The following is a 14,954-nucleotide window of genomic DNA, read 5'->3' as shown; positions in this document are numbered from 1 at the left end:
GTTATGTTGGCAAGTATATAAGGACTGATGTCAGGGTTCAGATAATTTGGGGTGTCTGAAAACTGGGTCTTAGGTGGTATGGGGACCTGAGTGAGGTCGGTATATATCGGCAACTGTTGGCGCACAGCGAAGGTCGGGGCTCCCAGTGACCCCTGGAGGGTTCCCAAAAGGCTCTGGCCCCTGGCAACAGCTGCGTGAGCCCTTTGTTCCCCGCCACTGGCCCGGGGCCGGCACATAGAAGTGGGTCAGCCCCGCCCCCGCCGCGCTGCGGCCCCGTTCCCGCTCGCAATCGGGAGATTGCGGATTCCGCGAGTCTCCGCCAGTCACTGCGCCCGGCGCCCTCGCGCCGGAGGGGGCGGGGCCAGTGTAGGCCCAGCCTCCCAGCTTATGAATATGAGGCACAACCATGAACTCCAGGGCCGCGGATTGGCTGGCGCAGAGAGAGAGGCGGGCACGGAGGCGGAGCCCGGCGGTGGCGTACATAAGGCTGGGCGCGGGGCACCCCCCCCATCACTCGCGCGTTAGGAAGCTCGGCTCGTTGTGCTGCGCCGTCTTCCCGCCTGCGCCAGGGACCTGCCCAACTCAGTGGTGAGGGCCCTGGCGGCACCGGCTCCACGGGCCCGGGGCGGCGGGCGGCCTGCGACCGGCCGGACGAGGCGGGGCGGCGGCGGCACGCCCCTGGGCGGGGGCGGCGCCGGGGCGGGCCCGGGGTGGTGTCTGCCCCGCCGGTGGTGAGGGGTAGCAGAGGCCCGGCCGAGCCGCGGCCGGAGGGCGTCTCGGGGGCCAGGCCCGCCATGAGCGGGGCGCTGCCGCAAAATGGCGGCCCGGAGCGTGAGGCTGCGCCCAGCGAAATGGCGGGAGCGCCGGGTCCCCGGATGGCGGGGCGCGGAGCGCATGCGCGGGGCGGGACCGGGGCTCCTCCCCGCTTTCCCGTTGAAGTCGTGCGAGGGCAGCACAGTCCTGGTGCCACCCACCCCCCGCGCCCCAAGTGTGGGTCCGATTTGCGCGGCTGCAGGTCGTCTTTTGGCCTGTGTTTCGGAGCCATTAGGCGGAGGCCTCCTAGCCCGTCAGGGGTCAGTCTAAGCACCCTCCCCACATGCCCGCCCCGCATTGACATCCCAGCGTCCAGTCCTCGGCCACCCTGCACAGCGCCCTACAGTGGACCAAGCACTTAGCCACCCCGCGCCCCCGTGGCCAGGTTAGGGGTTTGCCCCTTGTTTGCAAAGGACAGAAACCAAGGTTCGCTCAGCCCGTGGCGTTGGTAGCCAATGACTTCCTTCAGGGTCCAACCCTAAACGTCCCATGAGGGCGCATCCTGGCTGGAGTTTTGGGGCTCCACAGCCAGGGCAGCACTGAGGAACCGCGCTCAGAACCGCGGTGTGGCCCCACCCCTCAGGGAGCCCCCAGTCTTAGGGGGACAGAGTTGGCCCAAGCACAGAAAAAGGGCAAGGGCCTGAGATGATAAAGGAATTAAGGGCTTATTTGAATTAAGTTCTGGGTGTAGGCTGGGGATGGTTAAGGAGCAGAAAAGTACTTTTCCATTGTGTCCCCCAGGAGCATATATCGTTTAGAGTGAAGTAGAGAGGGGTGAGTCTTGAGCCCCAGCAGGACCTCAGGATTTCAATGGTGTTTGCCACAGGCCACCATGGCATCATCAGACGAAGGCAAGCTTTTCATCGGAGGGCTGAGTTTTGACACCAACGAGCAGTCGCTGGAGCAGGTCTTCTCAAAATATGGACAGATCTCAGAAGGTGAGGCTTGCACCAGACTGTGGCCAGGCGGGGCTGCTCCCGGGAGGGCTGGGTGCTGACTGCAGACCTCTCCCCTGCACAGTGGTGGTCGTGAAAGACAGGGAGACCCAGCGGTCCAGGGGCTTTGGGTTTGTTACCTTTGAGAACATCGACGATGCCAAGGACGCCATGATGGCCATGAATGGGAAGGTGAGGGGCAGCCGGGGGTCCAGAGGTGGGGGTTGCAGGTGGAGGGTGGGAGGTGCAGAGGCTGATGGTGTCAACTTCTGGCCTGCAGTCTGTGGATGGGCGGCAGATCCGGGTTGACCAGGCCGGCAAGTCATCTGATAGCCGCTCCCGTGGGTACCGAGGTGGCTCTGCTGGGGCCCGGGGCTTCTTCCGTGGGAGCCGAGGCCGGGGCCGTGGGTTCTCCAGAGGTGAGTGTCGCTGGCAGGGTTGGGGTTGGGGTTGGGCACTGCTGTGGAAGCTGACACTCACTGCTCCTTCCCGCCCCTGTCCATAGGGGGAGGGGACCGAGGCTATGGCGGGGGCCGGTTCGAGGCCAGGAGTGGTGGCTACGGAGGCTCCAGAGACTACTACAGCAGGTGAGGGCGCGGGCCTGCTCCGGGCGCGGGCGGGCTCCTGTGCAGACGCTGGCACCGGCCCACATGTGTCCTTCCTGCAGCCGGAGTCAGGGTGGTGGCTACGGTGACCGGAGCGCAGGGGGCTCCTACAGAGACAGCTACGACAGTTACGGTAGGTGGCGCTCCAAGGGCCTGCGGTGGGGGCTCGGTGAGCCTGGTGCCCTCTGCGAGCAGCGGTCAGACCTTGTCGCTGTGCTTGCCCGCAAGGCACGAGACTGCCCTCTTGGGTCTGTGTTAGCAGCCGTTTCTATCACAAAACGTAAAGACAACACCAGACTGACCAAGAAGGAAAGGGAGAGCGAGGGCCCACAGAGCAGGCCGCACACGTGCATGTGGGCCCGCCGCCCGCCGCCCTTGGCTGTGGGGGGGGTGGTCGCTCCCGAGGCCGCAGGGCCAAGCCCCCAGGTCTGGGCCCGGGCATGGAATGCTGGTCTGGTTGCGTGCTTCAGTGCCTTTACACTGTGCCTGCTTCTTGTTCTCAGCTACACACAACGAGTAAAAATCCTTCCTGCTCAAGATCGTCCTTCCAATGGCTGTATATTTAAAGATTGTGGGAGCTGCGCTGAATCGTTAATGGTGTAGTGAACACACCTCCTTGTCCCCACTTCTGTAGTCTTAATCAGTTCCGATCTTGTCGAACACAGCCTGACTGCTTCTGACCCCCCCATGGCCTCATCACTACACTTTTCTTTTTAAGGAGGCGTTGTCTGTTTTTAAAAGTTTGCAAAACGTTTTGAAAAGCACTCCAGATCTCACTTTCACCTTTTTACCACGAGCCGTGAGTTTTAGAAAGTCATCAGGGGTTGTGTGGGTTTTGCTTTGTTTTTGATTCGTTGCCTTGTTTCTCTTTTTGGTTGGTCGGCCCCATGAAGTGGGTGCCCCAAGTCACTTCTCTTTGAGAGAGATCCGATTGTGAATCCGCTCTGTCAGAAGCTGAGCACGCTGTGGCTTTTTTCCAACTCCGTGTCACGTTTCTGAGTGTGGGTGGTAGGACCGTCCCGGTGGCAGTGGCAGAGCTGGGCAGCTCGGCCCGGCCCGTGTGCCCACCTGTGCTGTGTGACCCACGGTAGACTTGCAGACGTCTCCGAGAGGTTCTTGAAAACGTTTATTTATACCGTCCTTTTTACTGGAAGACGTATGCATATCCCATCCATGTTGTATTTGAAGTGGTTGAGGAATTCTTGTATGCAATTCTCTTTGGCTTCACGAAGCCGATTAAAAGACCATCTGAATGAACCTCGCTCTGACCATCGCCCTTTGATTACACAACACGCTCCCTGCTGCGGGCTCAAGGCAGGCAGGCCTGAACAGAGAGGGCAGCTTGAGGACTAGGCCTGCCGGTCCCGCCCAAGGCTGCCAAGAGCTAGACAGGGAAGGCAGAGTCAGTGCCCCTGGCCGGGCCCCCGTGACAGCAGACTGCCACCCGCTCCAGTTAGGTGAGCAGGTGGGTAACGGGAGCGGGCTGCTCGGACGCCAGGGCAGCCCCGGGAGGCTTCTGGCAGTGGCAGCTGGAGGGCTCGATGGGGTGGGCAGCTTAGCAGGGATGGTGGACATGGGGGCGCCTGACGCTGACCCAGAGCACCTTAGTCTAGAAGCAGGCCGGAGAGCAGATGCAGGCAGTGTCCCTGGGTGACTACGGACTGACCGACTGGCTCATTAGCTAGCTTTACTGTTGCTTTACAAGTTCCAAGCGTTCTCTGCTAGCCTATGGAAGCTGCAGCCCCTCGGAGGACAGAAGTGTTGTGCGCCCAACAGAAACCTCTGAGATGCAAGCTGCTCCCTGGGCTAGCTCATTTGTGGAGATAGTCCTGTAACTCGAGGTAACTCCTTTTGCTCGTCCGCATCCCTCCTGTCAAGAGCTCATTTGAAAGTCACGTACCTGGGGAATGTTCCTTTGACTGTTTTTTGCTTTTCCATTTTCCTTTTTTTCTTTTTTTTTTTTAATCAAGCTAGAGTTAAAGGCATTCCCAGCCGTTCGCCCTCCCCCACCTGTGGCCAGGCGAACGGCCCGGGAAGTTGTGCCTCTCCAGTAGGTTCGATCTGTAAGCAGGGTTGCAGACCACCTAATGAACACCTTGTCTTTTGAATTTTTTTGTTCGTCAATTGTCAATTGACCGTCTTTTCCAGACCTCTTTAAGTCCCATTCCTGACTAGCTCTCTCATGTCTGTTGCCTCCATGAGTTTTCCCTCAGTGCCCACACCAGTTCTGAGCAGCTCCATCTTGAGTGGTAGCTGGCCCTGCTTAAGAGTGGAAGGTGGCTGGCCCATCTGAAAGGCACAGGCCCATGCTGGCCTGTGGCAGGGGCTCTCGGGTTGGCTCCAGTGACTAGCTTGAGACCCTCCTAGGAGCTGTGGCCGGTGTTGGGGGAGATGGGGAGGGGCAGCTGTGAGCTCAGCAAGGGTGTCGGGGTTAACACTCCTCTGTTTTGGCAGGTTGAACAGAAGCTGGTGCAACTCGGAAGGGTGGCCCAAGAGCAGCAATGACCTGGGGTCACTGTCCCAGGAGGGATGTCACCTGGGAGAGAGAGCTGGAGGCTCAGCTGCCTGCCCTTGCGGCCTGACCCCTGTAAGTGCTCGTGTGGCCCTTGGGCCCTGGCGGTACCTGGCCCTTGTGGTGGGTTCTCTCCTGGCTGCCTGCCCTGCTGTGCCCCTGGTGGGGGCAGGTGTGTGCCTCCCGCTGGAGCCAGCCCTTTTCTCCCTTCACCTCTCCTCTTTCCAGCAGGTGCTTCACCGGCAAGGTTGGGGTGCGGGGCTTCAAGGTGCTCCAGGAAGACGGGTGTATGGTGCTCGCATGGTGGCCAGTCTTCGCCCACCCTTGAGTGTGACAAGACAAATGTGGAAGTCGCATTTAAATAAAGGGATGGTGTGTCCACCCAGTATTCTTGAGTCTGGTGTAGGGTGAGGCTGTGGAGGCGGGGGGAGGGGGGCAGGGGGAAGAATCCCTGGAGAAAGGCTCTTCAGGGCTTGAGCTGGATCCAAACCAGGAAGACCACGTGGTCACTTCATTGTCCCCTTGGGGGGTCTGAGGGACATGGTCAGCCTGAGCTGAGGAAGAGGTGGTCCCCAGAACCCCCCCCCATCCGAGTTGAGCACATGTCTCTCCCAGGGTCCAGGTCGAGCTCTTGGCCGAGTGATCCCCCGGCACCTTCCTCTTTGCCGCCTACGGAGCCGACCTTGCTTCCCAGGTTCGTCGCCTCCTGTCCTGGTCTTGGGGTGCACAGCGTGGGGCTGAGCTCTGGGCCCATTACCTCCAGTCCTAGCAGGGCCATGAGATGGCCCTCAGGGAGGGGCAGAGGCAGCGGGCCACCGTGCTGGTGTCCCCGCAGCCCAGGGCGAGTGGGGGCGGGACCACAAGAGTTCCCAGGGCCCAGAGAGGAGGGCGGTTGCAGGGCACGGTCGTGCCCGCTCCTCCCTCGCGGCCTCCGCCACCTTTGGGCGTTCCCGTGGGGCGGGGGCATTCAACGGGAAGCGCCGGCTGCTTGCAGCCCGTCGGCCGTCTGTAGCCTGGAGCCCGGCTCTTGTGACCTGCCCGCGGCTGGGCGCGCGGGGGGCGGGGCACTGGGGGGCGCTCCTGGGCCGGGCGGGGGCGGGGCCGGGCGGACGTTTCCGGGCGCCCGGCCCCGCCCCCGCGGGCCATTGGCTGGCACCATCTCCGCGGAAGTGAGTGACAGCCGGTCGCTTGGGCGGGGCGCAGCCACCGCTTCCGCCGGGCCATGGGGCCGCGCGTGCTGCCGCCGCGGCTCCTGCTGCTGCCGGCGCTGCTGCTGCCGACGCTGCTGCGCGGAACCGAGGAGGCCACGCCCCCGTTGCTGAGCACCGCGCAGGCCACGCTGTTGCCGCTGCGCGCCGCGACGAACTGGAGCCACCCCGGCGCGCCGCACAACAGCACACACCCACGGCCGCCGGGCTCGCCGGGCTCGCCGCTTCTGCGCTCCTTGTTCGTGGTCACGGGCCTCATCGGCCTGGCCTTGCTCTACTTCCTCATCCGGGCGTTCAGGTGCGTGAGGCGCACGCCGCGCTGCGCGGCCAATCAGCGCACGCCTCGCGCCGCACGTGGTGGGGCGCGAGAACCCCGCCTCCGGCGCGGTGCATCGTCGTCACGTGGCCGGCGGGTGAGGTCGGGCAGTGACGTGAGGGCCGCCGTTTCATAACCCGTGGATGCTGTTGCCGGTTTCCAGGACGCAGCGCTGGGGGCTGTGGGGGGCTGTGGGGGCCTGCGGGCCCCGAGGATTCCCGGGACCCTCTGAGGTTTACTCAGCCCCACCAGCACAAGTTGGGTCTGTGACCCCGGCCTACCCAGACTGCATCCTTCCCACAGCCCAGCTAGAGGAGGCCAGGGCCAGACCGGAGCCCGCCCCCGCTCCTTGCTTCTCCTGCTTTTTCAGCCCATAGTTGGCTGTGATCATCAGTTTTTAGGTCCGCCTGTGCTCTCCCCAAGAGCTGAGGACCCTCTTGCCTTCCCCGCGGTACACGTCCGGCCTGGTGCAGGCCCGTGGCCCCCACTTAAGGCCCCTAACCTTCCTGTTTGGCGTCCTCTCCGGGGCTGACCTCCAGAGGGCCTTTGTCACACACAGCTGACCATGTCCAGACCTCATGCTCTAAAGGGGCCCTCTGTATCCTACGTTGACTCTGCTGTGGGTGTACAGTGCTCTCTCTCCTCCGAGCACTTGCTGCGTCTCCCAGAGAGTCCCCGCTGCTTTCCCTGGTTGGGGTTGGGAACCAGGGCTTCTGCCTGAGACAGTTCTCAGTTCCATGTCTCTGGCAAACCCTCTGTCCGAGAATCTGCCTTCTAGTCAATGAAACGGGGTAATAACACCTCCCTGGAGGGGTCCTAGCCCAGGGGCTTCTGCCCACCCCCGACCCAGGGCCCTGCCCCTGGAGGTGTCCACCACCTGCTGTTGCTGTAGAGCAACTGATAATGATTGTGAGCTTTATGAGAAGTGCAGTTAGACCAAGGTGGTTCACAGCCAGGCTTTGAGGGGTGGAGCAAAGAAGGCTGAGAGCTGGACGACTGGACAACGAGAGGGCCATGGGAGAAGGCGGAGTGCAGGGCAGGGTGTCAGCAGCTCCCAGGAGGAACCTCGAGAGGGCCACTGAGCAATCCTGAACCTACTTCCAGGTTGAGAAAACCGCAGCGGAGGAGGTATGGGCTCCTGGCCAACACGGAGGATCCCACCGATGTGGCCTCGCTGGACAGTGATGAGGAGACGGTCTTTGAAACAAGGAACCTGAGATGGTAGAGCAGCCCTCTTCCCCACACCTTTAGGGGCTCCTGGGGGGCAGGGGCGCAGGCCAGAGAATCAGGAAGGTGACTGAGGTCCTCAACATAACCAGCACCCAGCGGTGGCCAGGCCTGGAGTGAGTGCCGGCTCTGCAGTCGCAGGCTGAGTGGCCGCATCTGGCTTCAGCTTCCCACTTCCTTAAGATGGGCCTGGCCCTGAAGTCCACGATCAGTGTCAGACGGAGGATTGACTGCAGGGTGCTACCAAGTGGGGTTGTCTCTCTCCATGGCCCCTGCCCTGGGAAGAGCATCCCAGGCAGAGGAAGAAGCAGAGAAAAAGGGCTGACCGCTGAGGTGAAACAGGAGCCACTGGGCACAGGGCCAGCAATGGGGCCTGAGCAGAGAGTGATGGCCTGTTTAACCCCAACATGTTGGACACAGAAGCCAGGAGATCAGGGGACAATTCTAACTTCCCAAGCCCCCTGCCAAGGGAGGCGTGAGTATTGTCTGGGAACCACTCTGGTCTCCATCTCTCCTGGCTAGAGGACCCTTTTTCTCCCAAGGTGGGCAGTCAGGCTGGGGGTGGGGGCCGAACAGGTCAGAGGTCTGCTCACCACCTGCATCTCAGGCACAGCGAGGTAGGGGCGGAGCAGGGGAGCTCTCCACTCCCTCCTTCTTACCTACCCCTCTCTTTCAGATACTCAGGTCAGGAAGCGGCATTTCCAGTGGCCCCGGGGGAAGGATAAGAGACAGGGCCTGCTCGCAGTGCTGGGAACACCCCACCGCTTCTGCCGGCCCAGAGAGCTTGTGTGGGACCTGCCCGGCCCTCCCGAAGCTGCTTTGGCCCTCCAACAAGATGAGACCGCCCAGGATCCCGGGTGGAAGCCAGAGGGGCCCTGGCAGCCCCACCCTGGACTCTTGAGATCGCCGGGCCAGATTGTGACTGTTGCCGATTGCCCTTTCCACTGGGGACCTGGCAGCCCCAAGCTGAGGCCTGGTAGCCCTGGGAGCACCTCACCCCCGGCTGGGGACAATAAAGGCGGCAGTGCTTCTGTAGCTGGTACCCCACTCCGCAGTGGGCCAGATCCAGTGTCCTGACTCCCAGGCGAGGGGTGGGCAACAGACATGGGCTCTCTGTGGGCCTCATTTGTCTCACCTGTGACCACCTGGCCCCATGCCCAGATGTCCAGAGGGTCCGGTGAGGAATCCCGGGAAGTGGATGGAGAGATGGGGGAGACCTACACCCACTTACCTGGAAAAAGGCCTTGCCAGTCATTGCCTCTGGGCCTAGAGAGAACAACTCTTCATCCATCAAAGCCCCTGCTCAAGGGCCACCCACTCCATGCTTCCTGCAGCCTGGGGGCTGTCAGGGGCCGTGCCCTCTGGGATCCCTGCCTTACCACGCACACTACAGCTGAGGGGGCGTTTCCCAAGGAGCCTCAGGCTGTAGTGCACACATCTGGAGCTGCCTGCAGACTGAGAGCCCCTGTGCTGACCCTGTCTCTCCCCTTTCAGCCTCCTGTGGAATCACTGATGAACCTGATCCCCCATCCAGGGCACCTGAGACCTGTACTGGTGCTCAGGTCTCCGTCCTGGCCACCTGAAATCCATCCCAAGCACTTGAACCCCATTCAGGCACCTGAATCCCATTGGGGCAACCCAACACTCATCGCAGGCACCCAGTCCCCATCCTGAGCACCTGAGCTCCATCCCTGGCACCTGACCCTCATTAGGGTACCTGACTCCCCATCCCGGGTCCCTGAGTCTCATCAGGATACCTCAGCTTCCATCCAGGCCACCTCGTCCCCATCCCTCTTAAGGGGTTTGCTTGATGAGTTCTGCAGGCCTTGTCTCTCAGGCAGAGTCCAGCTCTGGCCTTTTCCTCTCCACTCCCACCCGCTGTAAGTTTGATCCTGGAAAATAGGAGAGGAGGGGCTGGCACTGGCTGCCCACAGCTTGAGGTCTACACCAGGCCACTGGCTGGAGCCACCAAGAGCCTGTAAGTAGGAGGAGCTGTTACTAGGAGCTGCCACCAGGTGGCAGCCTTGTGCCACCTGGCCTCTATCCTGCTGGCCTGTGGTCCCAGGTGTGGCCTGAGCTAAATCATTGCACAGGTGAGGAAATAGGTCCAGCTGGAACCCCATTTTTAAGAAGTTCTGAGCCCCACCTTGTCCTCATGACCACCGTGGATGATCCCAGCCTGCCGCCCACTCAAGGTCTATCAGCCCTCCGGGGCCGTCTACCTTGGAGTCCTGCTGACCCTCCCTGCACAGCCCAGTCCTCAATCCCTCCCTGCCACCAGGGTGCAGAGGAGCTGTCTCCATCACGGTCAGCTGGTCACCCCTCTCTCCAGCCGGGGTCCTCTGCGCTGGTCTCTGGTCAGCTTCCTTGGGCATCTCTATTGGCAACCCCAGCACCATCCCGCTCCAAGTCTGCATGTACTTCCTCCCCCCTTACTGGTGCCCAGCTGCCACCTCTAAGAAGTCCTCCCTGATGCTCCTTCCCTGACCCTGGTTCTTTGGGAGGGTCCTGCACTGAAAGGCCAGCCAGCAGGTCCTCGGAAGTTTGAGGAAGTAAGGCCAGAGCCCCTGAGAGGCCCCAAGACTTCATCCCCCCGCCCTTCAGGCTCTGGTGCTCTCTCCCCATCTGTTCCTCTGTGGGTCTCTCTCAGCGTGTCTCTGTCTTTATCTGACTCTGAAGCCCTCCTTGCCTCTGTGTCTCTCTCCATCTGCACTGCCTCTTTCAGTCTCCTGTTTCTGTCTGTCCCTCTCTGTCACTTCGTCTCTCCGCGTCTGCCCCACTGGGACACGCTTTTCAACAGGCGTGCAGACACTGTCCACCGTCCCCCCACCCTGTGATCTGCGCCCCTTTCCCACAGCTCTGAGCGATTTCTCGAGCTTCAAAAGGCACATTAATTACTCTAATGAGGTCAGGAGAGACCCTGCGCTCTGCCATCCGGAGCCAGGAACGCACTGCGTGCCCCTGCAGCCTGGCGCCTCCTGCCCGCCCCCCGCGGGTGGGGAGGGGCGCCCCGCCCGCTTCCCGGCCCCTGCGCCTGTCAGCGGCCGTCAGCGCGCTCACCCGCACCCCCGGCATTAGTGTCGGGTAATTGGCAGCCCCCGCCAAGGTTAATGCACTATTAGCAGGAAGTTCTCCGCGGCTAAAAGCCGGGAGAGGGGCCTGTCAGCACGAGATGAAAGGCCCCGGGTCCCGACTGGCTCGAGGGCCACGTGTTCGTGTACGTGTGCGTGTGCTTGCGAGCCCGGCAGGGGTTACCAGCACCTTCCTCCACCTCACGCGCTCACATATGGGCACAGGCACAAGACCCGGTAGCAAGGACGCGACACAAGCCATCACAGGCGGGATGGACAGAGGACACACAGGCTGACGCAAACATGCCTGCCGCGGGTCCCAAGCCTGTGCAGGGTAGGGGTGCGCGGACCCACAGCCCTGGGCCCTCAAGGCGCTTCCCACCACCTCTGTTCCCCGCCCCACCCGGGAAAGCCCACGGGGTGCTCAGCAAACCAGACCGGGGTGGGGGGATGGTGACAGGCTGGCTCCTGGGTGGCTTGCTGTGTGGTTCAGACAGGATCCCGTCCCCAACCTCAGTTCTTCTGGGGAATGGGGCCAGGTGGGGACGGATGAGCTGGACTCCTTGGGCTCCCTAAGGGGGCAACTCGTGGGGGGCTACTTCGGGCTGGTGGCAGTGGCCAAGGTGAAGTGTCTTCTGTGGAGCTGCCAGGCTCCGTCTGCCGGCTCTAATGTAGTCTCAGATGTGGCCCCAGCACCCAGCAGGACCACCTCCTCCTCACCTGGTATCAGCAAGCTAGGGAGCTGTGCCCTCCCTGGGGTCCCCAGGATCCGCCCCCTGACTCCCCCGTCCCTGCTGAGGACTCAGTCCCCCGGCACCCCATCTCATCCTCTCTGAGCAGTCTGAGTCACCACCTCCTTCCACATAGCCCTCAACATCTTGGTCCTAGACCAGCGTGGCTGTCCAGCAGCACCCCCAGACGTGGCTCCAAGTAGCTCCCAGAACTGTGTTGCCCAGTGCAGTGACCGTGACCAGTGCCACCCAGCATGGTGACCGTGACTAGCTATTTACCTTTACATTAACTAAAGATAAGTGAAATCTAAACCCAGTTCCTGGTTGCACTGGCCCCGTTTTACATGCTCAGTAGCCACGTGGAGCTGGTGCTGGTGCCCGTGTGGGACAGTGTGGATGGGGAATGTTTCCATCCTCTCAGGAAGCTCTTTTGGACAGTAGTGGTCTAGATCCTAGGCTGGCAGGTCGCCATGGGAGGAGGGGTCCGTGTCCAGGCCCTGGGGCTGGGAGCTTGGAAAGTGAGGATGGAGGAGGGAGGGTGGGAAGGAAGAAGGGAGGAGGCTGGGGAGGAGGAAGAATGCAGGAGATGTGGAGAAGGACTGGGAGGAGGGAAGGGAAATTTCAGGGACGGCACCTGGTTGGCCTAGCGCCGGCCTGGCAGTGGAAGTAGCAGGAATCTTAGGTCCGGGCTGAGGTTACAGGGCCTGACTGGACACTGGACCCTGAATACAAGAGTGAGAATTTTAATTTATCATTAAGAGAGGGACCCATTTGTTTATTCTCAGTGACGGCCTGGGTGTCTCTCCTTGAGATCCCCCCCAGGTGCCAGCCAGGCTACTGCAGATGCTCCCCACTCCTGGTGGGGACTCGCCCCAGGCCGCACTCTGACCGGGCTCCGTGCAGCCCCAGACCCGCCAAGGCCCCGTGCCTGCCCTGGCGACCCCTGCCTGCCTCCTGAGGAAGGCTGGAGCCACAGCAGACTGTGGGTTTGGTCCAGTTTTTTCTGTCATATGAGAAATTTCTCCCAGCATATTTTTAGCTTCCTCCAAGGTGCTATGGCCTTTGAAGGTTGAGGGGTGCTAGACGATTATTCCCAGCCCTGGGGGTTCACTTTGTGGGCTGGTGCGGCCGGCAGCGGGTGATTGGTGATGGGGGTTGGCGGGCATGGGGTTCTGGGTGCTGGGTCAGCAGTCAGTGGGCAGGAGGCCGTAGGTACTAGGCCAGGGGTGCTGGGCAGGTCCTCAAGTCTGGGGCAGACCCTTGAGCCCAGGAATGCAGACCATGGTGGACGAGGACAGACCCCCACCAGAGACCCTGTCCTGGGTCTGGGCCTGGGACTGACAGTTGACCCTGAGTGAACCTTGAAACCAAGACTGACCCCTGTCCCCAAAGTAAACCTGACCTTTGACCCCTGACTCCAGTAGAAGCTTATGCCAGAAAGACCCCTGACCTCAGCTGACCCTTTGCTGGCCGAGCCTGGAAGCCGGGACAGCCAGTTCTGCGAAGGGACAGAGACTCTAGGGCTCCCCAGCCGCCCCACCGGGAGGGGGTCCCCAAGGGCAGCTGGGCAGCTGGTCCTACATCCCCACTCCCGCCATGCCCTGGGCCAGGCCGCGTTGCCAACCTGCCCTCCCCTCCCAGGGACCCCTCCTCTGGGAGCGGCCGGCGGGCGCAGGGAGGTTGAATGGGGGACGTGTGCCTTTGTTCCTGTCCCTGCTCCGGCTCTGACCTTGAGAGAGAGACAAGAACAGAAGGAAAACGGAGCTTCTGCTCAAATCCGCGCAGCGGCAGCGGCTCTCGCCTCGGTGGCCCCTGCATGCAAATGAGCCGACCCATCCAGGCCTTTGCTGGGGCCTCCACTTGCCCCATATGCCCTTCTGGCTCCCTACCTGCCCAAGTCTCAGTCCTGCCAGGTGTGGCAGAGGAGGCCCCCACCCACCTGTGAGGTCCCATGACGTGGGAGGGTGTCTGAGGGCAGAGAGATAGCAGGAGACCCCCTTTGTGGGTCAGGACACCAGGCTGGGCCAGGCCTGGCTCCTGGGGCTCTCAGCCCCTCTTCCCACGCTTGAATCCCACGCCTCTGCTTGGAGGACACCAGTCCAGGAGTAGCCTCCCCATCTCTCCCCAAAGAGCCAGCCAGCCAGCCGGGGCCGAGCCTGGCCTGTGTTGCTGGACCCCGAGCCTTCACTTCAGCAGCTTTCTGTTAGAAGGCCTGGGTGACCCTGGGCCAGTTTTGGCCCTCTGTGGGCCTCCTGGGACAGCCCTGGGACTTCAAATTTGGGCGCCTGAGGTCAGAGGACAAGACCCAGAAGCCAGGCACCCAAAGCAGATGTGCTGAGTCCCTTGGAGGGCAGAGGACAGCAAGCCTTGGGAGGGGTGGCAGAGGCACAGGGAGGCCATGCCTTGAAGGAGGAGAACTTGACTGGGAAGAGAAGGGGAAGGGCTCCCAGGCAGGGTGCAGCCCAAGCAAAGGCGGGGAAGTGTGGGGAGGAAGAAGCTCGGAACAGGCGACACACGCTCACAGCGGAGGTAGCGGCGCTATGTGGCTGGGATGGGTCCGTCTGCCATCCCTGCCTGGCTGGGGCAAAGCTTGATTTGTCAGTCTCTGGCCTCTCTAGGTTCCTGCAAGGAGTTCTGGTGATCCCTCACCCTGGGACCTTCCAGCTCTTGGCCCCCAGACCCTGCGCCAGGCCTGGGAGAGGGACACAAACCCAGAGAGGTGGAGTCTGGCTGGCACTACTGCCCTTTTGCAGCCAGCACTTGGTGACAGCGTACCTCCACCAACTCAGAGTCTGGTCGGGGAGACTAGGGCGTGAATAAAGACAGGAATGAAGGACAGGCTCCAGGTCCTTGCCCACAGGCCGCGCCACCCCTGCCCCAGGAGTGACCGCTCTGAGTCCCCTCAACCAGTCAGGGGCTCTGGCCCTTGGGTGGACCTGGGCCCTCCCCTCAGCATCCTTCCTGTCCTCTGCCCCCGTCAGGCTCCCTGCGCTCCCATGTGCTGCGGGCCTGGACACCCCTCTGGGCTGCCAGGAGTACAGGAGCCTGCTCACTGCCAGGCACCCTTAGGGACCAGAGGAGGAATCAGAGGCTCAGAGAGGCCAGTGCCCTGAGGTCCTCACTGGAGGCAGCAGGTTTTGGACTTGGGTCGACTGGACTGCAAAGTCTCCATCAGGCTGGATAGGGTGGCACGGAGTTGGCGCCGCCTGGCCTAGGATTTGGGGGTCTGGGTTTGAATAAGCGAGGCAAGCTAGGGGTGAGCTATCTCTATGCCTGCTGCTCCTCCCGTGGGGCCAGGCTCTGCAGATTGGCTTGGTGGCTAGAATGAAGGTGACTGAGAGGAACTCAGCGACCCTGGGCCGAGCCCGTGTGATGGCGGGGGTGGACGCGGGGCTCTGCAGAGTTGGGGTGCCTGGGGCAGGACCCTGGGGACACGGGCACCCTGACCCCCGGGATGCGTCCGTGACTCTTGGGCAGGGGCGGGGGTGGGGCGGTGGAAACGCGGCTGGGGCTGGAGCCCCCCGCCCAGCCCCCGC

At 62.1% G+C, this 14,954-nt stretch overlaps 2 protein-coding genes across 4 annotated transcripts; both read left to right on the top strand.

The window, feature by feature from the left end:
* Positions 1-435: 435 nt before the first annotated feature.
* Positions 436-8,651, top strand: CIRBP (cold inducible RNA binding protein). 3 transcript variants are annotated; one of them, XR_004314385.1, is made up of 10 exons: positions 436-588; positions 1,640-1,751; positions 1,834-1,940; positions 2,029-2,167; positions 2,254-2,335; positions 4,808-4,940; positions 5,094-5,237; positions 5,481-5,559; positions 7,494-7,610; positions 8,293-8,651. XR_004314385.1 is itself a non-coding variant. In XM_032466130.1 (7 exons), exons 2-7 carry the CDS (start codon positions 1,646-1,648, stop codon positions 4,810-4,812), a joined length of 510 nt encoding a protein of 169 aa, XP_032322021.1. In that variant the 5' UTR covers positions 436-588; positions 1,640-1,645; the 3' UTR covers positions 4,813-4,944. The 3 variants fall into 3 exon arrangements, 2 of the variants coding, with proteins under 2 accessions (XP_032322021.1, XP_032322020.1); XM_032466130.1 differs by lacking the exons at positions 5,094-5,237; positions 5,481-5,559; positions 7,494-7,610; positions 8,293-8,651 and adding an exon at positions 2,416-2,486 and having other exon boundaries at positions 4,808-4,944; XM_032466129.1 differs by lacking the exons at positions 4,808-4,940; positions 5,094-5,237; positions 5,481-5,559; positions 7,494-7,610; positions 8,293-8,651 and adding exons at positions 2,416-2,486; positions 2,857-3,610 and having other exon boundaries at positions 437-588.
* On the top strand, positions 5,184-8,651 carry FAM174C (family with sequence similarity 174 member C). Its single transcript, XM_032466131.1, has 5 exons — positions 5,184-5,237; positions 5,481-5,559; positions 6,069-6,371; positions 7,494-7,610; positions 8,293-8,651. Coding segments are annotated over exons 3-5 (402 nt in total). The 5' UTR covers positions 5,184-5,237; positions 5,481-5,559; positions 6,069-6,087; the 3' UTR covers positions 8,294-8,651.
* Positions 8,652-14,954: the final 6,303 nt, after the last annotated feature.

The sequence above is a fragment of the Camelus ferus genome, chromosome 22 (genome assembly GCF_009834535.1).
Source record: "Camelus ferus isolate YT-003-E chromosome 22, BCGSAC_Cfer_1.0, whole genome shotgun sequence".
In the NCBI taxonomy this organism is placed as follows: Eukaryota; Metazoa; Chordata; class Mammalia; order Artiodactyla; family Camelidae; genus Camelus; species Camelus ferus.
Note: the sequence above shows the minus strand (reverse complement) of the source record. Positions and strands in the feature narration are given on the sequence as shown.

Excerpts from the sequence above, each read along its gene's own strand:
- CIRBP (XM_032466129.1), top strand. The coding sequence starts at position 1,646 with ATGGCATCATCAGACGAAGGCAAGCTTTTCATCGGAGGGCTGAGTTTT. Across the intron at positions 2,168-2,253 it reads GGGCCGTGGGTTCTCCAGAG|GGGGAGGGGACCGAGGCTAT; the intron begins GTGAGTGTCGCT and ends CCCTGTCCATAG. Across the intron at positions 2,336-2,415 it reads TCCAGAGACTACTACAGCAG|CCGGAGTCAGGGTGGTGGCT; the intron begins GTGAGGGCGCGG and ends TCCTTCCTGCAG.
- FAM174C (XM_032466131.1), top strand. The coding sequence starts at position 6,088 with ATGGGGCCGCGCGTGCTGCCGCCGCGGCTCCTGCTGCTGCCGGCGCTG. Across the intron at positions 6,372-7,493 it reads TTCCTCATCCGGGCGTTCAG|GTTGAGAAAACCGCAGCGGA; the intron begins GTGCGTGAGGCG and ends ACCTACTTCCAG.